Source organism: Pieris rapae, chromosome 2 (assembly GCF_905147795.1).
Source record: "Pieris rapae chromosome 2, ilPieRapa1.1, whole genome shotgun sequence".
Lineage (NCBI taxonomy): Eukaryota > Metazoa > Arthropoda > Insecta > Lepidoptera > Pieridae > Pieris > Pieris rapae.
In genome coordinates this window covers 2,546,601-2,571,159 of record NC_059510.1, presented here as the reverse complement: position 1 = coordinate 2,571,159, position 24,559 = coordinate 2,546,601, and the positions used below count along the sequence as shown (strand labels likewise).

Below are 24,559 nucleotides of genomic sequence, written 5' to 3'. Positions count from 1 at the left end.
AAAAAAAATCAAAGCTCTCGTTAAAAGTAAATTAATCAATAAAGCTTTTTATAAATTTGACAAATGCTTAAATGATCCTAATCTTTGCGATTGATTTGCTCCAGTTCAAACAATTTGTATTACAAACGTGGCGATTGAAAAGAGTGGCGGAAAGTTTCTTGCCGGTTCTTCTTGTCCGCTTACGCCCTTGACTTGCAAACTGGAAGTAAATGTAAATTTAGAATTAATTTATTTTTTTGACGTTCATAAGTATACTTGTTGCCAGAAAGCTGCCTTTTGTGTATGTCCCTAAATTAATTTTTTCTTTAGTAAATTAAGATTTTTAACTTATTGAAGTAGCTGAAATTTATATTAATAATGTTAATAAATTACAATGATTACGATAATTTAAATAAAACTAAAAATACTACAAATGTAGACAAAGAATTCTATTATATTGAATATTTAAAGTGCTCAGAAAAAGGAAACGGTACTTCATTCCAGATCATCGATTGCAACTGTATCAGACGCAAATTCGGCTCCAGGTGGACTACTATTCTCACCTCTGGGCGGGTGCTCCCTAATACCGACTCTTGCTCCTAGCACTGGACTGTATTCAAAAAAAGCGGTTCGAATCTGCGACGACCAATGCCTTTTCGGGCCGCTTGATCCGCAACTGAGAGATTTTTAAGGCAGTTCTTTATGCATTAATTCACCTTAATCCTTTATGAAAAGGCTGACAACGCACTAGTGATCCTTCTGGCAAAATTTGTTTCAATGGGCGCTGGCATCACTTAACATCGGGTGAGCCAACTGCCGGGTTCGGTTTTTTTTTTAATTTTAAGCAAGTTATAAATAAAAGAGTATTGTGTTCTAATCACTAAAAGCGATGTTACTTTTTGGCCTTGTATATATAGTCTATGGTTATGATTATATATAGTCTGGCTCATCTAGATATTGTACTCTAGTCTGTGGTCGATTGTGTGGGAAGAGCAGCCATCTTGAATTTTATTTTGTAATGGAAAATGGAAAAAAGAATAACTTCTAATTAGATGTGAATGCATGGTTTTGTTATAACAAGAAAAGATAAATTTGAAGTAAATTTTTGCCAATTAAATCCATTTTCATTACATATATTTTTCTATAATAATAATTATATCATTCTAAATATAAAAAGTTACCAATAAAACAAATCAGCTGTTATCCGTCAATCGATGTCAACAAAATTACATAATTTTGTTTAGAAAAACAGTGAAGTTTTTATTATTGGTGTCATTATTTTGAAATTGGTAAAAATGTATTTTGAAATGAATTTGTGTGTTCACAAATTGTTGTGTTAAAGTAAAACCCTTAAAGTTAGTCTAATGAGTGTCTTTTATATAATGTAGGGCAATATAATTAATTATGGATCGCAATAAGATAATAGAAAGCGGTGGATTTTATTTTATCCACAATTTTGATTCTGGAAATCTCGGGCATGTTGAACGGGTTCCGACTGAACTTATTTGTAAGTACTGATTATATTTATATAAGATTAAATAAAAACTATTTCATAAATTTCATAATATCCGAACAGCTCCAACAATAAATCTCAAAACAAACACATCTGAAACTCCAGATTATGAGTTCAACATCTGGACAAGACCTGATTGTGCTGGAACAGAGTTTGAGAATGGAAACCGAACCTGGTTTTATTTTGGCATTCAGGCAGCAGAACCAAATGTTCAGGTAACAAACTACTGATTAATTCTATTAAATACTTTCTTTTCTTATGAAATGTTTAACCAATTTTTATCTAGGTGCGTTTAAACATTATAAATTTAAACAAGCAAGGAAAGATGTACAATCAAGGAATGGCACCTGTGACTAGAACACTACCTGGAAAGCCACAGTGGGAAAGGATAAGAGATCGTCCAGTTCATTCTGTAAGCATTTTTATTTCATTGTACACCTGATTTTCTTAAATCAAAAATATCTTCAGTGGTTTGAAGACTTACATGAAATGGCCATCCCATTTCATGTTAGTCTTCAAACCACTAAACTATAAATATCATGTATACATTAATAATTAAGTTAAATACAGTTGAGTAGAAAAATATAATGTAATTCTAATATATGATTTTCAGACGGATGATAATACATTCACACTAAGCTTTAAGTACAGGACCAGTGAGAATCCAAAAGCTACAACATTCTTTGCTTTTACGTATCCATTCTCTTTTGCGGAATTACAGATAGCATTAAATTCAATTGATCTTAAAATGTTGCCATTACCCCTTGCACAGTCACCAGATGAAATATACTACTATCGAGAATGTCTTATTTATTCTCTTGAAGGTAATTTAGAACAATATTTTATATTTATTTCTATATCTATTCTTATATGTTTAGAGTTCAATAAGAACAAATATCCTGACTTTACATATTTAAAAATATTTTATTATAGGTAGACGTGTTGATTTGTTAACTATATCATCACATCATGGTATCACAACAGAAAAAGAACATAGACTCAAAAATCTATTTCCCGATAATCAAGAGAGACCATACAAATTTCAGAATAAAAAGGTTAGTAAATTATATCTACTCAGGCATTTCACCCATATTTTAAATTAAATTAAAAATTTATGACTAAATTAAAATAAACAGTTATAGGAATGCATTATTTTATATTACCTAGCTGCTACATCAAACTCGCGGTATCATTGTCTTAAAACTACGTAATTTTAAAATTGCCTCTCCATTTATTTTCACGTCTGATACGATTTTCATATAAAATAGTATAATAACATTATAAAAAATAAATAATTGTGAAGTCTACTGACCAATTGGGACTTGCTTTTTTTCATTATAAAATTTTTGATGTATAAAAATTGTAAAAATCTTAAAAGTTAGTTTTAGTGTTAAAAAATTATAGTTGATTTAAACACAGTGAATTTCAAAAAAAATTTTAATATCCTATTTGTTGCTACGGCCATTGAGAAAATTAAACCACAACCAAACGCCTATTGTCTTTGATATATCAAATAAATGTATTATTTATAAAGCGTGCACATTATTTCTAGGTAATATTCATGTCCGCCCGTGTGCATCCCGGTGAGACGCCTTCTAGTTTCGTTTTCAATGGATTTTTGAACCTTTTACTAACCCGAAATGATCCCATAGCCATACAATTACGAAAGCTGTATGTTTTTAAAATGATTCCATTTTTGAATCCCGACGGTGTTGCCAGAGGTCATTATAGAACTGACACAAGGGGAGTCAATTTAAATAGGGTGTATTTGAATCCGTCATTGGTGCATCATCCCACTGTGTATGCGTCGCGTTCGTTAATAAGGTATGTACATTATATATAAAATTAAAAGTACAACTACATATTATATAATAATATGGTTTTGAGGAAATTGAGAGAATGAGGAATATTTTGTTTGGGGCCGTTAAGTATTACGTAAGCTGATTTAATGCAATTTAAACACCCCCCCCCCCCCCCTTCCTCTTGTCAGTAAAAGTAAGCTCTCAAAAATAATAGTACATATACATAAACATATTAACTTTTTGTAGGAATCCTAGAAAATGCTTTACTTTACAGGCTTAGACAATGTGTGGTAATATGTCTAAAAACTTGTGTTGACGTAATCACCAAATAAGAAAATCGGGGTTCTTTGATTCCTCCCCCCCTGTAGTGCTTACGTAATACTTGAACGACCCCTTAGTTATTTGTTGCAATAATCACATAAGTAATTATATTACACAATTCCTTATTTAAACTGGATTTAAGAAGCCAGCTTTAGATTAATAATCTCAAATTATTTATTTCAATATAGAATATAATAACTAACTTTCGCAGATATTATCATTACGGTTATGAAAAGGATGAAGATGTTTTGGATGACCTCAAAAGTATCGCCTCACGCAGTATTGGGAATATTAGTGAAAGCGCGGAGGTATCATTATTTCATATCATGTTCGATTAAAATATTGTTTATAAATTATGTAATTGCATTTCGAATTTTTTAAACGATATAGGTCTAGATTTCAGTGTAGTGTGTTGGCTTAGTGGTTTCAGCGTACGACTCTCATCTCTGAGGTCGTAGATTAGATTCCCGGCTGTGCCCCAATAGACTTGTGCGCGTTTAACATTCCCTCGAACCGTGAAGGAAAACATCGTGAGGAAACCCGCTTGCCTTAGACACAAAAAGTCGACGGCGTGCGTCAGGCACAGGTGGCTGATTACCTACTTGCCTATTATTGTTTTGACATTCTGTATTGTCGAAGTGTTATGTCTTATAATATAGTAATGATTATAAAACAATTACAAAAATCTGAGGCCGAGACCTAAAAAGGTTGTAGCGCCACTGATTTATTTTAGGTCTAGATTTATCTCAAATATTGTATAAAATAACGATTTACTATCATTAATATATATATAACTCCCATCGCATTAAGTAACGTGTTTACTTAAAAGAAGATTAACGTATGAAGGAATTAGAATTAATTTTGACAATTGATGTTCGCGAGTTCGACTGGAGTAGACTTGTCTGTGAAACTTAGTTTAAATTATTTATATAATTATTTTCCAGTTCATAGACACAAAAAAGAAGAAAAACGCACTAAAGGGCAGCGATTACAAACGAGAAAAGTCATCGTCAGCGAAATCTCTTTCGCGAAATAAATCGTCTATGACCATAAAACGAGCCTCCAATGAAGACTCAAAGGATTCCCAATCTCTTACGGGAGAAGCATCTCATTTAGCCGATCAGGTATGAAATTAAAGTATTTTATTTATTATAGCTTACTAATAGCCAAAAATATATAAAACAGTGAGAGATATTAAATTATCAAACAATTATTTTTTTATTATATTAGAAGCTATCACTTGATTTTTGAAATTCGGTTTATTTCAATATCGCTGGTATGCAGCCAATGTTGAAAATGTCAAAAATCTGTTGTATGGTTTTCTTAAAATAGCATATTTACAAACAAATCTTCGTAAATACTTGTTTTAGTGCCAATATACCGTACCCTAAAATACACTTTATTTTGTAAAATATACATAAATACCTATTTGTAATGAAATCTTTTACATAGCTTAATCTACAAAATCGTTGGTTGACGCGAGTGTGTAAGTAAAACTTCTTAAACCGATTTAAGTTTGATAATTACATTTTCCCGTAATTTATAATAATAATAAAAGCCTTTTATATTTTCTTTGAATAAGAACGAGTTATTTAGCTTTAGCTCAAAGTTTCGAGTTATCTACTAACTGCATCGATACTTAGGCTTTTGTTAAGAATAAAGTACATAATATATTTTTCTATGCCGCGAAAAATTTAAACTCGTATAGTGAAGTAGGGTCGTTTATCTAAAGTACACCTGATATTCTCCTCTCATGTGGAAATTCAATTAGAATGATAAAGGCGATAACGTGAAGATTATTAAATAAATAGATCGATTTTGTTACGGTATGAACATGAGATAATAGATTACAATACTGAGCTCGTTAGCGAGAAATATTTGATACTAATTATTGAGTTTTACTTTCGAAAAATCATAAACACAACACATTCATATATTTTTTATTTCATGAAATTTAATTATTAAAACTGTTTGTTGGAGATGCTTCTGATACCTAATTCGCAGTTACATATCATGCAGTCACGCGTGTTGAAATAATAATAGTTATGAATCAAAACCAAATAAAATAAAAGATGTAATAAAACTGTCCAATTCACTGTGCATTGAATAATTTATTTCCATGTTAAAAGATAAAGTTCTTAAAACATTTTATTTATTTATTACAGAAATACATACATACATTATCCTTACAGACTATGCCAATAAGATAATGACGAGAATCATTTAATAAAATATAATAAAGTGCATATATAATATTAAACACATACTACAACATATACTTTTATTGCCCAACTGGCTTTATTTCAAGATATTAATATTTATATTCCGTTATCCTTTGCTTATATTTTTATTATTTAATGTTTCTTAATTAACCAGGTACACGATATGAAACTCCAAGAAATGCCGTCTCAAACGAATGACGAATCCGCTGTGGAATCTGTCAACTTAGAGGAGACGTCATCGCTCCTCAATGACAACGTATTGAGATCGTGCTTGGGATCAACCGTTCACTTGAGTACGAGTGAGGAACTCAAAATAAATGGAGGGAATCTTTTGAGACCACTTCGCGAAACCTTGAAGAACAGCATAAGCCTTCTAATGGAGTCTAGTACATCTGTAACTGGGTAAGCACATTTTTAGAAATTTGCTATATTTTAGTATCTTTTTATGTTATAACTGAAATTTATCATTGTTAAGAAATAATAAAATGTTATAGTTTACTATTTGAAAAAATATGGTAATACATTGATGGTATAATCTGATCTTTAATTAAGTATATACATTATCCCATAATCAACTATTGCATTAATTATATAAATACTGTAATGTTGGATGAGACTCTTGCAATTACCAACTCCCATCACCACAAGACTATCTACCATAATTTATATACGGGTGCTTAGCTACTTTGGCCATATTGCCAGGAGAGAACCGAATATTCTAGATTTGATAATAATAGGTAGGATTTCCCTCGAAAAACATTAAAATTTACAGATTTAAGTAGAGATTTTTGATAAATGATACAATAATAAGTGTTTTTCTTAAATAATTCCACATAAACTTTGGCATAACACATCAAGTATAGATATAAAACAACATTGTAATATGTCGATTTGCTATACATTTATATATAACACACATTAAAAAAAATCAGTTACTTTTTAACAAGCTTTACTGGTACGACATCAAACGAAAAAGTACGAAAGTTTGAGAGATATAAACTCGTTTACTAAAATCTTCCGCACATAGTAATGAATTAAGCTATTCATACACTTACAAGTTATCTTTATATATACCTTATGTAAGCTCGCTCTGAGTCGCTTGACTATTTATGGTATGATCTCCACAGGGACAGCGCAGAGGCCAAAGAGGCCCGACTTGCGAATGTCAAAATGGGTTGGTGCGAAGAATGCCAACGCGCTGTGAGTCGTTTGGAAGATACAATGCCGGGTATCGCTAATATGGTTCCGGGGTATAGCGCTATGGTACGTACACTTTACGTACATTACTACTACAACGTATTCTAAAAAGCTTTTGATGTGAAACATCTATAGCCGCACGTAAAACCGATTTCTGGCGTGGCGACGCATCGCCACGCTATATGATATACAGTCTAAATGCAGTAGTAAATTTCACATTAAAAATATTTAATGAAAATTATGTTTATTCAACAAATAGTCATCGTTATCTGGAAAAAAATCGTAATATTTGATTTTATCATAATGACATATTTAGTTTCTATCACAATCTGTTCTTTTCTGCATATTACTTTTACAAAATAATGTCGATGTTTCACATCTGCCAGGCGTCTCGTGACAGCTCTATTTAATTTTAATATGAATAATGACTTTTAAAACAATTATAGAAAGTTTACAGCTCCAGGTTATTTTTTTCTGTATCTCTATCTGGATCGTGGTATTAGCTAGATTGTTTTGTTATTCCTTGACTTGCAATGTCGTCTTAGTTACTAAGTAACTAGCACAGAATATAATATGAAAGTAGTATCTATAGGAAACAACTGTTTGAAATTGAAATGTTTTGATTTGGAAGACAATTTGGTTTGGAAGATATAGGTGGCTGACAATGAATAGACGTAGAAATGAGACTAGGTACCCTAATTTTAGATTACACAACCATTTTGGTTCCGGGGATTTTTACCTGAAAGCCTAGCCTGACCATTTTTTTTGCAGGCCAGTTATCATCTTGCTCGTTATTACTTTAACTTAAGTAACTTTTGAGTTTTAGGCGAACGATTAGTAGAGACTTAGCACTAAGTATTGTTACTTGCATATGTCAAATCCTATATGTTTTTTACATAAGGGAGTGATATGAGAGCAAAATACCCACTTAAAATCTTAAAGTAAAACTTGCTGGGTCCTCTTACTTTCCTCACCTCGATTGATAGTGAGAGTTCGAACGCACGGAACGCTCTTCACTAGGAACGGGGTAACATTCAATTGGTATTTTCAAAACAGATATTGGCGGATACTCCAAAGTACACCTCCATAGATGAATATCGCGAACATCAGAGGCAGCAAGTTGATGCGCAAGAGAGAAAAGTGCGTAACATGCGATTTTCATGTTGCATATTCTACTCAATCCGTAATCTTAGTTCACCCTAGTTATTACTATTTAGAAAATATATAATTGTTTAGTCTTCTTTATAAACGACTAAGTTGTGTTTTTAATATAGGATAATATTGATTTCTTATATGTATGTTATATTCTTTACATAGTTAACTAATTGGGAAAAGTACATAGAGAACTATTACAATATTTAAATTATTCTAACACTTGGGATTGATTTTTCGAGTTAAATACGATTAGAAGAGTGGCGGAGAGTTTCTTGTCTTCTCCAAGCCCTCAATGTGTGCACTTGTAAACAAAATTAAATTTATAAGTAATTAAACATCTTTTCTGTTGAAGTTCATAAGTGTACTTGGGTGAATGAATAAAGTTATTATTATGAACTTGTTGAATTAAAAAATTAAATGTTATTGTTGATTTTGCTTAATACCTACGCTCATACAACATCAATCCACAGACTTTTTTTTATATTTGACCAGTATTATAAATACCAATAGTTTATCTGTACGTAATTAGCAGTCTTGTAAAAATGGTAAAATAAATCTTTATTATTATTAAATTTATTCGTTTTAGTTGCAGGATACAGAGAATCCAGGTGACGGCGCTACGGTGTACTTCTGTACCAATTGTTTCAAGAGATATGTCATGTCGGAATGTAATGAGGAGATTGTGAGTGAAAAAGTTTAATGTTTGCCAAATATTTAATTTAGTAATTGTTTACCTCAAGTCGAGTTCCATCTAGAACAATTTTCCATAAATTAAGATATACACTATTCGTCCCAAATGATTCATTTATTATGATATACACTTTATAAAAAATATCGCTTATTTAAACATATTATATACGATGAGCCACTTTTTTACATAAACGAAATACGATTGACATCAGGGGGTACCTTAAAATCTGTTTCGATTTCTCATGTTATAGAAAATAGATACTAAAGATTGGAACACTTTAGTATTGCATTATGGTGTCCCACAAGGAAGTGTTCTAGATCCGACTTTATTTCTAATATACAATAAAAAATAATTAACAATTTAACGAATCATGCAGGCAGATGATCTCATTGTTGGTGATCTTTACAGAAACTCTCAGAGCCCTTATCGTGCACTAGTTTAGGTGTGAGTGTGTGCGTGGGCGACAGTGGCGATGTGTGCGCGGCACTAAAGCCTTTGCCTAACACCGATGAAGTTATTATTTCGGTAAGTATGTTATATTTCACGATATCCATTTTATTAATAGAATAACGCGAAGATACAATTTAAACGGGAAATGAAATGAATCTTATTTTCGAAAAAACTGCACGAAATAGCTGTAAAAAAATGAATCGGTACTTCCTAACCAGAAAGGAAATATTTAAGGTCAAAGAGGCCAGTATGACAAAACGCTAATTTCATATGTAAGGACCTAATATGTGGTAAAAAATATTATGACTATATTTCCGGAGTTGTCTCCCGGCGGGAGATGCCAACTCTTAAAGTAATAAATGTCCCTTTTTACAAAAGGGGAGATTTCAACACTCCCTTGCTGCTTAGCCACTCGGTCACATATCTAGGATGTAGGGCTCCCTGTATAAATATATATATCTTAAATAATAAAATTGTTCTATCTCCATTAGACCAAAGGAATCGAAAATTAATAAAATGGTGCTTAATTGATTTAATTCTAACTTTCGTCATAACCCAAAGTCTGGTGTCTGCCTGAAATAATGAATCGAATTTGATTTCTAAAATGTTTTATTTGGTGCACCAAGTGGATGCAAATATCTAAATAGTTAACATAGTCCAATTGTATGACACATTAGTAGCAATTCTTTAGTTTCCGAGAATTTTATTTCACAGGAGCCACCGAAGGAGAAGCCCAAATCTCCGTTGAAATCGATTAAGAAGAAAACTCAACCAGTGCCTCCCATAGCAGCACCCAAGCCAACTTATAAGGAACCTGATAGTGGACTTTTCCTATACATCGACTTACATGGGCATGCGTCTAAAAAAGGTATACTGATAAAGTTAATTTGGTATTCATATATTTAATAGCGATAAGAAGAAATACTGGCTCGTATTAAATTTGTTTGTGTGCAAAAATATTTACGTTAATGTGAATCTGCTGTACGTGTTTCTATGCAATTTATATATCTCCTCGATTTTTCTCCTTCTACAACGAAGCCTTTCTTAAGACAGTTTTGGCCGCGTAACAACACTATGCCTATTAGATTTAAAAAATAATCATGAAACGGATTCAAAAATCTGAGGCCAAGACCTATTTATTTTAACAGCACTATGTGGACCAGTTTCCCACTGTATTTACATAAAAAAAACTATTCTTATTTGAATGCTTTTGCGTAAAGTCTGCTATTTTCGCCTGACGTCTTTTGCTGCACCAGAGATGATGTTGTTTTTTTACGTTTTTCATTCATATCTTGCGATATTGAGGCATCTTCGTGATAAAGCACGTTCAAGCAATCCCAATTTAAAAAAAAAGAGAGTTTTCGAGTAAATGGACGAGTTTATTACGGGCTCGTACAATAAAGCGAGAAGATAACGTACAACGGCGGTATCGCTTAACATCAGATAAGCCTACTTTCCGTTTACCTCATATTATATAAAAAAATTGGTTGCCTGTAAAGTCGGTATACGGGCGAAAGTTTTACGTGACAACGACTTTGAGTGGTAAAATAATTTTAATGTGAATATTCATTCCTATAGTAGGAAGAAGGATGAAATAATAGTAACAATTTAAAACATTTATTTATACAAAGAATTATATTTAAAACATTAATTTATACAAAGAATCTCGCACTGAATTTCATATTAACAAAATTTCATTTTTACCTTTACACATACATACGTATTTATATACAAATATACATACAATAACTTGCAATACATCTCTTCTCTCTCTCTCGCTCTTAGGCGGGCTAACTGTGCTCGAGTGGAAGGGACGCGTGCCTCTCACTCGCTCTCATTGTGAGCGCATAACGTGAGCGAAGCGTAACGCAGTTTCTTGAAGTGTCACCCGGCAAACCAATTTATAAGACGTTGTCACGTCAAAAAATGTTCTAATGGCAAGGCGTATCTTTGTCCTAGTTATATATATATATATATAAGTGCTTGTAGTCGCGATCATTTATTTTGTCAAGATAACTGACGAGAGCTTTTTACTTGTTTTAATAATGAAACAACCTTTGTTATATTAATTTCATATCTTGCCATCAGGTATCTTCATGTATGGGAACCACTTTGAGGACGTGGAGAGTTCCGTGGAGTGTATGCTGCTGCCTCGCATCATGTCCCTCAATAACCTACATTTCCACTTCTCTTCATGCAACTTCACAGAACGAAACATGTATCTCAAGTTAGTTCAATTAATTTGTAATATAAATGAAAATTTGTAAGCAATGGATGAAGTTTTATAATTCGTGCGGCGAGTACGCGTACTTCTGCTCGCTATACCGATTTTTGTACGTACTTAAAAATAAATCGGACGAATAAATTTGCGTTTATACAAGAAGCTTAGGTCAAATGCGAAAAACTAGCGATGTACTGTTTTTGTTTTTATGTCATGCTGGTTTCAATCTAACTACATTCTTGAGGCATTACTCCGACGATTTAGGTAATCGTTGCGCTTATATACATAAAGCCATCAGCCGCCAAATACACAGCCCCTCAGATTTGGTTAACGCATTAATTCTCAATAGGGATCGGCGCGACGGTATGTCTCGCGAAGGTTCTGGTCGAGTTGCCGTCTTGAAAGCGACCGGCCTCGTCCGGTCCTACACCCTAGAGTGCAACTACAACACTGGCCGCCTAGTCAACGTGTTGCCCCCCGCCGTCAGAGACACCCCTCTCCCCACCGCCCCTCATGCCGGAATGCCCCCGAAGTACACGCCGCACATATTCGAAGAGGTAAACCCCTTCCAGGTACATTGTTTTGCCTGCTACATGTGGACCAAACTTCAGTCGATGCTAAGAGTCTAGGTACGTGTCAGATATGCCATAACTAAATGTGTTTTAATTTTTTGGTCCTTCGATTCGGATTCTTCATTAAATTCTTTTATCGTTTTTGGTCTTTATTTTGACTATTTCATGAAACGTGATAATGAAGGCAGTTTATTATTAATTAATTTTAACCTAACCGAAGATTATAAATCTTTGAAGTTTAGTTTTTAAATGTCACAAAAATTGCTTGAAAAGAAAAAAAAACAATTTCAATCAAATAATCGATTGCAGTTTGGTTCCGAAAACCTGCATAAAATAATCCTATGCAGATGTGAAAATAAGTATAGAAGCAGACGTTTAATTACCTCATTAGTGCCAAATATTTAGAAATGGCAATACATTTCAGATAAGGCTTCGTGCTAAGAATTGGGATGCGTTCGAAGAGATAGACCCAATGAAGGTACCACTTTCAAACAATATGTATTTAGATTCGGTAGAAATTCTAAGCTTAATTATGCTTCTTCTTGGGATGTCTCTTCAAATCGTCTCCATTTGCACGCCGCTGTAAAGTCACTATTGATATCTATCATATCTTAATAGTTTTAATGTAATTCAGATCTTAATATGTATTACAAAAACTTCGTCAATGCCATGCCAGTTTATGACAACTGGAACGTATCAGTTTTCTTTACGTGATTTCACAAATTTATTGTTAATGTAACAAGCTTGTAAGGTTAGGTTAAGAAGGAAAAATTGAGGAAGTAGTACGGAGCTCAATTTCAGTGTAAAGATCATAGATGAATCAGGTTTTAAATAAAACTAAAACTACATAGTTTTTACTTGTTACGATAACATTATCGTATATGCTATCGCAAATAGCGAGTCTCAATGTAAAATTTTCATTAACCTGTTGAAATATATTTAAAAGTCTATAGTTATTTTCCATTATTATTGTCATGGTGTTCCACAGGTTGGTCGATCGTTGGGAGCATCGATACTAGATCTGACAGGACAACATCCGAATTCGCGTATACCTTGCTCCGAACATCGCACGTTGACCTCACTTCGGGACTGGCTCCGATCGCACACCCGCACTATGCGACCGCAGGTGCGTATACGCATTTCTAATGCAAATAATTGCACTCAAATGCGTAACAGCACGAAATAATAAGTGTTAATTTCTGTTGAAACTACTGTCTATATTTTTTTAACTTTATGGATATGTTCTTATTTCTTTCCTATTAATGTTCTTTTATGTTTAATATCTTTGACCTTTTTATAACGTTTTCACATTATTATATTTTAAAACCTATCTTTGATTTTCAGTGTTAATTGGTCCCCAAATCTACTATTAAACTGCAGGTTCTTACTTAAAGTATGGTAAGAAGCTAAAGTGAGTGATGTGCCGTCCCGTGCGATATACTAACACCACCCATCCTACTCTACTAAAATATATTTATTTGTCAAGTTTTAATATCGCTCGATTTTAACGTTTGATGAATTTTCAGCTAACAATGTCGCGGCTTCGACCGAAGACGGCGTCACCCACGCGGATGCCACTTTACGCCCGGTCTAAAGGCAAAGTTACCGAGGAACGAAAAGAAAACGCTTACGTGGGAGCCAAGACCGATTCGGAGAGGCGACGCAGCCCTTCGGTCCTGGCCCAACGCTCCGGCCACGAAATCGTGGTCAACATGAACATGAAGTACGGCAAAAAGAACGAACCGGTGAAGACCCCGTCGCGTACTCGTTACTTGACGGAGAACGAGCCGAAATCCAAAGCGTTGTCCACTAAACGACGCAACGTACTCGCGATCAGAAAGCCCAGTGCCAGCAAGACCCAAGTGGGCGGAGTGGTCAAAGCCAAGATGAACAGAAGGTCTGCGGACGACGCCGAGAGCAATCGCGCCTCCATTGTATCTTCGAAGCTCAGCAAACGGAACTACGCCAGGTCCCTCCGCGGGGCCGTCACCAGATCCGCGAACCACTGTCGGGCGATGGCCTCCTCGTCTTCGGAGGATATGATAAGTGGGACCTGGGAGGACGTAGCGGGCGGGACGGTCTTGGGGTCCCCGAGTGGGATGTCCCACCCGGATACCATGTCCATGGGGTCCAAGCGTAGGTCCTTTCCTACCCCTTCCCCTTCCCGCCTGAAGAAAATCCGCTTAAAGACCGCTTTGTAGCGCAAGCCGCGTGCGAGGCCCGCCCTTCGCACATCGCCGACGCCGCTCTAACCGTATGTAGTGATTTTTGAGTTATTTACATAATTTTATATTACCTATATTTTACATTTGTAAAAAACGCTAAATGTGCAATAATATTGAAATTAGGAATGTTTATGGTTTTCGTATCGCTTAGGTCTCTGTCGAGGAGTTTTAGTATTTTAACTAATGTTGTCTTTATTCTGATTAATATTAACAAGTGTTTATGACGATAAACAGACGTAGGTGACGATCGCTACTAGTTTCATACTAGGCGTTTAATAAATTTGATAGAAAAACAAAGTAAAAATTAGAAACCGCGACTAGAATTGAAAATTAGAAACATTGTTCTGAATTTCCCTAGAGCGGAATTAATCATAAAGAATTTTGTTGACGTATATGTTTTGTCTCGTCTAAATTGTATATGTAATATGGTAACACAAAAAACAGCTTCAAAATTGATCACGCATAATTTATACATTCTATATGTATTCTTAAGATTGGAATTAAATTAAAGCACAAAAATATATGAAATCTATGTTAGTTAGTCTGTGCTTACTTTTGACTGGAAATTGCATGTTCTTGACGTCTTATAAAAATTGTGTCACATGGTTTTTCATTGCATATTGCTAGAAATTGTTTACAAAAGTACGATTATAAAACTATAAAATCCCACCGTTGATTGTAACTTTTAGTTTGTTTTTACAATCGTGGTCACAGAAGTGTCGTCGATATCCCGTATTAAATAAATTACCTGTAAACCTGACACATTAAGATTTATTTTCTATGAATATTGATCTCATGAAACAAATTACATTTTATTTTTATTTACAACGATAAACTATTGTACAAATCATTGCTCGATTTTCATTTTAAACTTGATTAAAAATAGTAATTTATTGTCTGAAATAATATATTATGATTAACAGCAACGTTTGTTTTATTTAAGGATTTTTCCTACTGCTATCTTCTCTTTTCCACTGAAACTTCATACCTGCTCCGCAAAAGTAAATAAAAAGTTCTGATTTGAGTGTAGATTTTTTTGTAAGTATAACGTAATATATTCAATACTCCCATTAAACAATCATTAATAGCATATCTAACGTAGGTCTCATCAGTACCAATCTATTGAAAATTATGAAAATGATACAAGATATGGATTTTTCGATTTTTTTCTCATAGAAACGCAAAATAAATTATAACTGCAGAGTGTAAGGATCCCCTGCAGTACATTTTTTTCATTTAATCCACGGCGAGAGTCTCGACCGAGACAAGTGCGCCTGTACATCGTTACGTTAATTGTATTTAAAACACCATTAATAATGGACGTAGAAACCGCTGCTGCTGTTTGTCTTTGCGCATTAAGTTATTATAATTTTCTTTACAAATTACTTCAAAAATTACGGAGCCATCACGAAGTTGGTGGATGGTTACTATGCACCGCAACAGAAATAGGTACTTAATTAGGTTCACAAAGTTTTGATATTATCTAAAATTGATTGTAAAGCAAGTGAATGCACGAGTGTGTACAGGGCACTCTCGTTTTATTCGCAAGACCTTTTGACTCGTGCGCAAAAAAGCGACAGGCGACCGAGTGAGGCGAAAACAACTGCGACAAAGCGAGACGAGAACTCTATTGTACACTCTCGCGCTCGGCCTGTCTCGGGGTGTCTCGGCAAGTGTGTACAGCCGGCAACACGAGCACACTTACGCTAGCTTTTAATCTACGTTTAATAGACTTATGACCTGGCAGATCATGTTTGCTGAATATGATGAAGGCTATAAATTAACGACGCTGGTAAATTAATAGCCTGACTATTACAGCCTTCAAATACAACATCAATTCTCTATACTTCTATGATAAATTTAACAAATAACTAAGGCCAACAAAATGCATGCGCAAAATGCTTCTTAAAAATCAATTATGCAGGCATTTAAATTTTATGGGTATTGTAGCTTACCAGCTATATACCCATAAAATTGATGATGCTAAGGGCATGTACTAGTATGTTCACATTTCTTATAGTCTTTACATACATTGTATGACAAGCCTTTAACTTAAGATAAAGTTAAGGCAAGCCTTCAAAAAAACTGAAACATCAACTTATTAAATTTGACCTAATTTTAAAGGCAACACCAAAGGTAAACTAAAAGGGTTGAAATTATTTAATAGAATTGATGAACACCAATATTGAATCAACTGTTCACTGTGAATTAATTTATATTAGGATAACTTAGCTTTTCTCCAAGATGAAATTCATATCATAAATAAAATTTAATCAAAAATATGTTGCTAAGTGCAAAAATGCTGGAATAATGAGTAATTATGTTTTTCTAATGTAGGTTTTAATTGAAGCAAAATTGAAAATTATGTCCTAAACAATTTTCTATGGAGTAGAATGGCTAAAACCCCCACAATTTGGTAGGTAGATATTAAAATGGTTGACTAAGTAAACAAAATAATATTTAGGCAAAACAAAATTGGGAAATCAAGTGCAATATATCTCACAATATTACAGAGATAGTGCTAAGCTAACATTTTATGATAAAAGCTATCTTTACCAAGTGATTTCAGTTAAAAAATAAAAAGAAAATATAAATGTATACCATTTTATTCCAGTATACAATTTGTAAACTTAAACTAGAGAATTACAATCTGCGTCCACGTCTACCACCCTTCCTCCTGGTAGAGTCAGATGGCACTGGTGTGACATCCTCAATGCGACCAATCTTCATGTTTGAACGGGCCAGAGCTCTGAGAGCAGACTGTGCACCAGGTCCTGGGGTCTTGGTCTTGTTACCGCCAGTGGCTCGGAGCTTAATATGTAGAGCTGTGATTCCAAGAGTTTTGCACTTTTCAGCAACATCCTGAAAGTAATGAAATAGATTACTACTAATACTATCAGAAAGGCAATTTAAACGCAAAAATCAGTAGTAAAAGGCTTTTCTTTGTCCTAAATCCAAATAAGTAACAAGTGGTATAGGATAATCTTTCCAATATTGCATGTTCACATCATCCACAGCATGTCAACTGATTTCATTCCTGACTGTTTGGAACCGTTAATTACGCACTTCTTCACAACATAAACGTTTAGGTAATGGCAATACATGACTTTTACTAGGTTATAAAATTCAAAACATTAATTTATATTAATTATTTACACAAACTTACTTGGGCGGCCAACATAGCGGCGTAAGGTGAAGCTTCGTCACGGTCAGCCTTGACTTTCATGCCTCCAGTCACCCTGGCGATGGTTTCCCGGCCAGACAAGTCCGTAACGTGAACGAAGGTGTCATTGAAAGAAGCGAATATGTGTGCTACTCCAAAAACGGTCTCACCAGCCAAATGCTGTGGTCCGAGAGTTACTTGCACCTCTTCTTTTGCAACTTTGTTTTTTCTTGGGGCCATGACTTAGCCTGAAAAACAACACTTTTCAATCACTCTTTAACTCTCAAAAATCTTTGAAATCCCTTTCCTAACAACAAAAATGTTTCGTCTATATATTTAATGTAATATTTAAATACAAAATCTTTATATATTTATTGGAATTTCCGTTAAATAACATGAAAAAATAAGCTGAAAAATAAAAATACCTTTAGCATTAAAGCTATCAAACACTAAAAAGACAGGTGGATGACAATGTGCCAATGTCAGTCATGTTACGTTATGTCAGCACTCACTAATGTCACTTTCATTTATTCGAAGGGAGTTTAGCAAGCTTAGTTAGCTATTATCTGTAAAGGTTAGGTACATTTAAGTATTTACTATTATTAAGATTCGCAAATTATTTATCTGTATCATAATTATATTCCATTAAAAGTATTCCCCCCTAATGGATTTGTTTGATACTTGTTTTTTTTTTAATTTTTTCAAGTTTCCTTGAAAGCCAAAAAATTACGCTTTACTTTATGTCCTCTCAGTATGTAATAAAATCTCTAAAACGGCAGAAATTAAAACTTGAAGGAATTAATCGATTATTATTATTACTAAGATTATTATTTACAACTTTTATAAAAGTAAACATAATTTTATTTTGTTACTCTTTTTGTTATCACAGACCATCGCGATCTTATTGTTTTGGTCGGTCAGGTTATCAGTTATAATTATTTTTATTTGTTTACTTTGTAAAATAAATACGAATATTATTATTTTATTATATGATTTTAATTACCGCTTTACTTATAAAAATATTTATTATCTTTTCAATTTGATACATCCGTTAACGCCGGAAACACACATTGCAATCTGTCTTATGTCCATGGTTTCCATGGAGTTACGTCAAATTTGCCAAGTTCCAACTTCCAAGTTAATAAATTTATCTCTGTCCTAAATTAAGAATATTTTACAATTTTTAACAAAAGATATTGCATTAAAGATTGCATTATTAAACTGTTTAAAGTTTAGTATTAATAACCATAGTTAAATTGTTTAAATGTAAGTATTATATGACGTGTAATTTGTTTAAGTTCCAACTACGCATGACGTTCTGTCATTCGTATTTCGCGTTACTCAATACCTAGTATCTTTGAAGTTAAATTAAACTGCGATATCCCTGCCTGGAATATTAGCGCATGCCTGAAATATTTGTAAAGTGATGGCCGAAAACTCATTCAACTTGTAAACAGGGATCTGTCTCCTTAATGCAAGTCATCATATTTGTATCGTCTTTGTGTTCCCTTACAGAAAAAATTAAAGTAGGTGTAGACTTAACTGTGATATAATAAACATAAAAGTTAATATTAAATTTCAGTGTCATAATGTTTATCTGGGATTGGTTCACTGGTGTTCTTGGATTCTTGGGTAAGTGCATTTTCTTATTTTACTTTACATAATGCATTAAATATACATATTCATTATTTTCTAAATTAAATAATTTCAATATTGAAGCATTATCCTTAGAATATATTTAGTATGTAAATAAATTATTAAAAGTAAACCTGGTATCTTTAGTAGGAATGTCTGTGTAATAATTTTATCACTTAGGTTCTTTACGAGTATTTAAATTTAAGTATCAGAAAGTAACATTAGAAAGAATGAGATATTAATGTAATATTTTAACTATACAGGTCTCTATAAGAAATCTGGCAAGCTCCTGTTTCTGGGGCTAGATAATGCAGGCAAAACCACTTTGCTGCATATGTTAAAAGACGATAGACTAGCCCAGCATGTGCCTACATTACATCCAAGTAAGTAATCTACAAAATGTATTATGATCTAATATAATCATGTATTTATATTAGCTGGAAATACCTTGAAGTAACCTTCAAATGTATTATTAAGATTAGTTAAGCTAATGTTTTCAACAAACTTTGTTTTATTTATATATTTTATTTGGTAGGAAGTATTTGCTTTAATATAATATTATTTATAATTTAGGTGTAACCTTCATAATAAATTATAATACATAATTTAACATGACTTTCAAAATAATATATCTCTATTATTTATGTATATAATTGTTAATACTCAAAAGTCTGTCCCAGTAGTAATTATTTTTTAAGAAATATTGCCTGAATCTAAAAAAAGTCCATTTTATTTTATTATATTGAAGAGTGAATTATTCTCTATTGTTATATATGTCTCTCAACTCCTTTATATTAATCTGGTTACAGCATCAGAAGAGCTATCAATAGGCAACATGAGATTTACGACTTTTGACCTGGGTGGCCATGAACAAGCGAGGCGCGTATGGCGGGATTATTTCCCTGCAGTAGATGCTATTGTGTTCCTAATTGATGTTTGTGACACTCAGCGTTTTAAGGAATCAAAAGACGAATTAGACTCTCTTCTCACCGACGAAACCCTCAGCAACTGTCCCATATTAATCCTTGGCAATAAAATAGATAAACATGGAGCTGCCAGTGAAGATGAACTAAGACAGTTCTTCAAGTTATATCAGTTGACTACTGGAAAGGTGAATATACATAGTATTTGTTTTTGTCACTTGTGGCAATATGTATTTCAATTAAGGCTTATTTCTATTTCCTTTGTGTAACCTTATCTTAAGAAGGAAGCTAGTAGAAGTATTAATTATAACTATATTATAATTGTACAGAATTCTATTGTGTATATACATGTGTATTTTTGAATATAAATTTATGATCTCTGTGATACTTATTTAGTGTGGGTTTATTCAACAGGGCAAAGTACCAAGAGCAGAGCTAGCAGGCCGTCCCCTAGAGCTTTTCATGTGCTCAGTTCTGAAGCGCCAGGGCTATGGTGAAGGCTTCCGTTGGCTTGCACAGTACATTGACTGAACACACCGCCCATGAGCGCTCGTTCACCTCGCCCCCTATGCCCATATGGGCGCTCACATCGGACCTTTAATTCATACTTTTTGTTTTAATAAGCAATAGTTACATTAAACATTCAATAATTTAAAGTTAGGACAATTTTCTCATCAATTAAAAGTTTTAGTATTGGTGTTTAGTTGCGGTTGGTAAATTTATTTCTATCACGAAAGTAACATAATTTTTAATCTAATATGTGGTATATTGTTTACTATTTCTGTATTTTATAATTATAATATTGTTTTAAGATTAGCCAATTTAAATAGGGGTTAATAGTCACACGAAATCTATGAAGACCTATATGTTATTGACATCAAATACAAATTTTCAGTTCTTGTATATATATTCCTTGAGATTTAATTTAAAATTACCATAAAAAAAATACACGACATAATGGGTTCAACAGACTTAAAAGTGCAAAGGTTTTGTTACTAAGATAATGAATGAACATTACATTTTGTTTAAAAATAGTTTGATATGGCAAGTATCAAATTTATCCAGAAATCGCCAGCCTTTACAACTTCAGTGTAAATTTTAAATTGACTCAAATGTAGTGTAAAAGTGAGCGAGTGGACTTTAAAGCGGTTGGACTCTGTCCTATTGAAGCTTTTAGATAAATTTCTTTCTTATTTCTGGATTTAAGTCACGCGCGTGTACTGTGAGATTCAGTTAATTTAACCGCATGACATAAATGCAGAAACCTACTTATTCAGTGGATTTTTCCTGGTTTTTGAAACCATTCTAATAAGTATGGTGCAATTTTGCTTTTGTGTATAGTACCTAAGTATTGTCTGGCCTTTTATTTATTATTTGATACAGTTTAATATGTATTATCAGTCTCATTCCATTTGAGTGACACCTATCATGAAACATTCTTTGTTGTTTACAGTGATTATTTTTGTAATATCAGTATAATTTTCAATGGAACGGCTGGTCTGTATGTTGTACTTTTCTCTCTACCGTTAGACACGTTAAGAACGAAGCGCAACAGTATATACTAATGAATATTCTACGAGAACTTAGTGTTACCATCACATGAAGATATTGATGAGTTCAAAGGATAGTTTTAAGTAGGATAGTCATGGATTTGGTATTTTCAGAATCGATTTTAAAATTCTGATATGGCTTTAGTAATTAGGACGGGCCGTTTCCAACAGTTTGTTGCGATCAACAACTGGTGTTCCAGATTTACTTAGGATTGTTCTTCGGTATATTATTTTTGCATTATAAGTTCAAAAAATGTTTGTAATAAAATTTTTATCAAACAAATTCAGCGTTTCATTTGAATAGGATTTAAGAAAAAAAACATTGTTACTTATTAATCTTTAATGAAAGTAAAAATAATGTGACAAAAATATTTCATTTGGAATATTCATACACAATTCCTTCTGTGAAATCATACTCATCTAGTGTAATGTATGGGAATGCCTTAAATAAATAACTGATGGTAAAACAATGTCAGTATCACTTGGATAGTGATAAACGAAATTCATACATGATTAATTATATTTGTCGATTATTAATTTATTTACAAAAAACGATCTCACGATATTGCACAAAATACTTAAAACTACGCGATCGTAACTCAGTTTCATTTCAGTCGGATTGAGACTCGCACTGTTATAAAAGTCAAGATTATCAATAGATAAACGCTATTTTATCACAATGGTACTATTAGCTGTGTAAAGGAAAACACCGTATGGAAATAGATAATGCAGTTCAATCTCGCGACAAATTCGTATTAAATACAAAAAATCGATTTACGAAATCTAACATCTAGATTGCGTTACCTTTTTCTATACATTTATGGATTCTTAAACTAAATGCAATACGCTAACTTAAGTTGGGCACTCGCGCTAAATTGCCTACGTCGTGACTACGTGAGGTATCACAATTGGATTAAAACTACACAGCGTTATCTATTTAAAACTATTATTAGTTTTTAACACTTCACTTGGATTTTATAAATTACACTAAAAAGGTTTTTTATGGATTCAAAATTGGCCGTGACATAAAACCAAGAGTCGAATATGAAAATACGTCAAAATAACTTTTAACAAAAAAAATTTTTTATTAGTATTTTAAACCAAACGAAGTGTTAACTTTTAGGTTTTGTGGTCAACTTCTAACCTAAAACTAGCAAGGCGCCCTGGTGTCCGTATGTCTATCTACGCTACATACAAAACTGTGAGGCACGATGTGGTGATCCGTCCACAAAGTTATTTAAAATTATCTAAAATTATATCAATTATACATAGGATTGCAAAATTCAATTACAGAAGCATTTTCAAGATTCCTTAAAATTCATAAATAAAAAAATAAGTCCTAAGTAGAAAAGAAAAGATGAAATAGAGAAAGTGTGACAGTTTATAAATAACTAAGAAGACAGATGCTAAAACTAACCAAAGTACTAAATGCAACCGATACCGACGAGAATATAGATGATAAATAAAAAAAACCACAGACCTCAATGTACATATTTACAATTTCGATAGAATAATGTCGATAGCAACAGTAAATAAACATTCGAAAGTGATAATAAATTTCAAATTATAAAAGATTTCATAAAATTATATTTAACCTATTCGGGAAAACACGTCAAAAAAATAACAATGATTTTAGTCGAAAATTCGCACATTTCATAAACGTGAACGTGTCAAATGTAAAATTACTTTGGTACAACTGACACTCATAGCCATCATCTATCCGCCGAATAAATCGGAGAATTTCTTTCGTATATAATAATCTAGGCAAAAATTACTCCGTGTCTTCATTTAGTTCATCCATTTGCGGCAATTGGGCGCTCCGCACATGCACATGATTTTGTGTGCGTCGTCTTCGATGTCGAATTTGTAGTCATACGCCAGCTGTAGGAATGCCGAGAGACTTACAATATTTATTAAATAGCTTGCCTAAAATAAACTTTGTAACAATCAGCTAATTTCTATATAAAAAAATAATTTGGAAACATTAAGCCGACTTACACCTAAAACTACTAAACCGACTTTAATGTTACTTGGATTGTTCCTTAAATAACCCATCATTTTTTTCCTCCAGATCCACTTTAAATTGTACTAAAACTTCTAAAATACTCACATTTGATTATATTATCCAATGCCAACATATCCCTTTATTTACAGTATTTTAAAAGTCGTTTAAATACAAACCTCCTCGCCCCTAGAGATGCGTCGTTTAGCGAATATGATGATGCGGAGATGCCTATCAACTTCCACGGTCTCCGCAACGCAGTTCGGTTGGCACGAGTGGTTGATGTACCGGGCGAGACCTCCGCAGAGGGTTGCGTCAACTACTCGTCTCTCGTCCAGACGGAACATGTAGATGCCACGGTTCTAAACACATATTGGTAATTTAACAACTTTTTTACGAAACATTCTGCGATACAATTCTCATTTGTCACACATAATTACATACATTCACAAAAAAATAATAATAAAACGTTATTTATTAAATATTATTCTATTATTACATAATGCTATAGACGCTGGTTCCCCATACTAGGACGTTCCTGTGGTGTGGGTGCATCCGACTCTTTCGATTAGTATATCCTTGTACTTAAAAATACACTGTTACCTCTTAAATAATTGGTGTGTGTGCGGGTGTGTGTGAATGATTAAATAATAATGGCTCCCTTCTCACCTAAAACCGCCACCAGTTACATACTTTCATTTCCTTTTTTTTAAAAACAATACTGTCAATGACGTAACAGTGTTTTCAACATAGCAAACTAAATTTAGAACTACTGCAATCTAAATAATTTAATTAACCCCAAAATTACTCCTGTCTCAGACACAAAAATTGACCTCCTACTTGGCCATCATAAAAAATCACTTACTTCCACTACTACTTTACACTACTTACTTTACTTCTCATATGAATTATGTACAAAAAAAATATAAAGTTACGGG

The 24,559-nt window shown here is 33.1% G+C and overlaps 4 protein-coding genes across 21 annotated transcripts in view; 2 read left to right on the top strand and 2 right to left on the bottom strand.

Annotated features, from left to right (window-relative positions):
• Positions 1-952: 952 nt before the first annotated feature.
• On the top strand, positions 953-15,274 carry LOC110995170 (cytosolic carboxypeptidase-like protein 5). 6 transcript variants are annotated; one of them, XM_022262205.2, is made up of 19 exons: positions 953-1,033; positions 1,368-1,486; positions 1,556-1,707; positions 1,779-1,904; positions 2,106-2,316; positions 2,426-2,547; positions 3,045-3,316; positions 3,827-3,923; positions 4,560-4,739; positions 5,992-6,239; positions 6,965-7,100; positions 8,091-8,174; positions 8,776-8,871; positions 9,289-9,405; positions 10,045-10,198; positions 11,419-11,557; positions 11,901-12,123; positions 13,112-13,249; positions 13,650-15,274. In XM_022262205.2, the coding sequence occupies exons 2-19, from the start codon at positions 1,384-1,386 to the stop codon at positions 14,322-14,324; spliced, it is 3,273 nt and encodes a 1,090-aa protein (XP_022117897.2). In that variant the 5' UTR covers positions 953-1,033; positions 1,368-1,383; the 3' UTR covers positions 14,325-15,274. The 6 variants fall into 6 exon arrangements, with proteins under 6 accessions (XP_022117897.2, XP_022117898.2, XP_022117899.2 ...); XM_022262206.2 differs by having other exon boundaries at positions 959-1,076; XM_022262207.2 differs by having other exon boundaries at positions 963-994.
• A 1,664-nt stretch (positions 15,275-16,938) lies between these two features.
• On the bottom strand, positions 16,939-18,056 carry LOC110995162 (40S ribosomal protein S14). Its single transcript, XM_022262185.2, has 3 exons — positions 17,937-18,056; positions 17,515-17,759; positions 16,939-17,210 (listed from the first exon to the last, which is right to left on the bottom strand). The coding sequence occupies exons 2-3, from the start codon at positions 17,749-17,751 to the stop codon at positions 16,992-16,994; spliced, it is 456 nt and encodes a 151-aa protein (XP_022117877.1). The 5' UTR covers positions 17,752-17,759; positions 17,937-18,056; the 3' UTR covers positions 16,939-16,991.
• A 540-nt stretch (positions 18,057-18,596) lies between these two features.
• LOC110995161 (GTP-binding protein SAR1b) lies at positions 18,597-21,902 on the top strand. Of its 2 annotated transcripts, none has more exons than XM_022262183.2 (5): positions 18,597-18,777; positions 19,094-19,143; positions 19,410-19,529; positions 19,956-20,257; positions 20,484-21,902. In XM_022262183.2, the coding sequence occupies exons 2-5, from the start codon at positions 19,101-19,103 to the stop codon at positions 20,598-20,600; spliced, it is 582 nt and encodes a 193-aa protein (XP_022117875.1). In that variant the 5' UTR covers positions 18,597-18,777; positions 19,094-19,100; the 3' UTR covers positions 20,601-21,902. The 2 variants fall into 2 exon arrangements, with proteins under 2 accessions (XP_022117875.1, XP_022117876.1); XM_022262184.2 differs by lacking the exon at positions 18,597-18,777 and adding an exon at positions 18,840-18,985.
• Positions 21,903-23,322: 1,420 nt separating this feature from the next.
• Positions 23,323-24,559, bottom strand: part of LOC110995177 (histone-lysine N-methyltransferase 2C) — a 40,183-nt gene continuing 38,946 nt past the window's right edge. For all 12 annotated transcript variants that reach the window (XM_022262215.2, XM_022262216.2, XM_022262221.2 and 9 more), the window contains 2 exons: positions 23,801-23,983; positions 23,323-23,500 (listed from right to left, as the gene is read on the bottom strand). In XM_022262215.2, the coding sequence (XP_022117907.2) occupies positions 23,408-23,500; positions 23,801-23,983 (276 nt within the window). In that variant the 3' untranslated portion in view covers positions 23,323-23,407. The remainder of the gene's footprint in view (positions 23,501-23,800; positions 23,984-24,559) is intronic.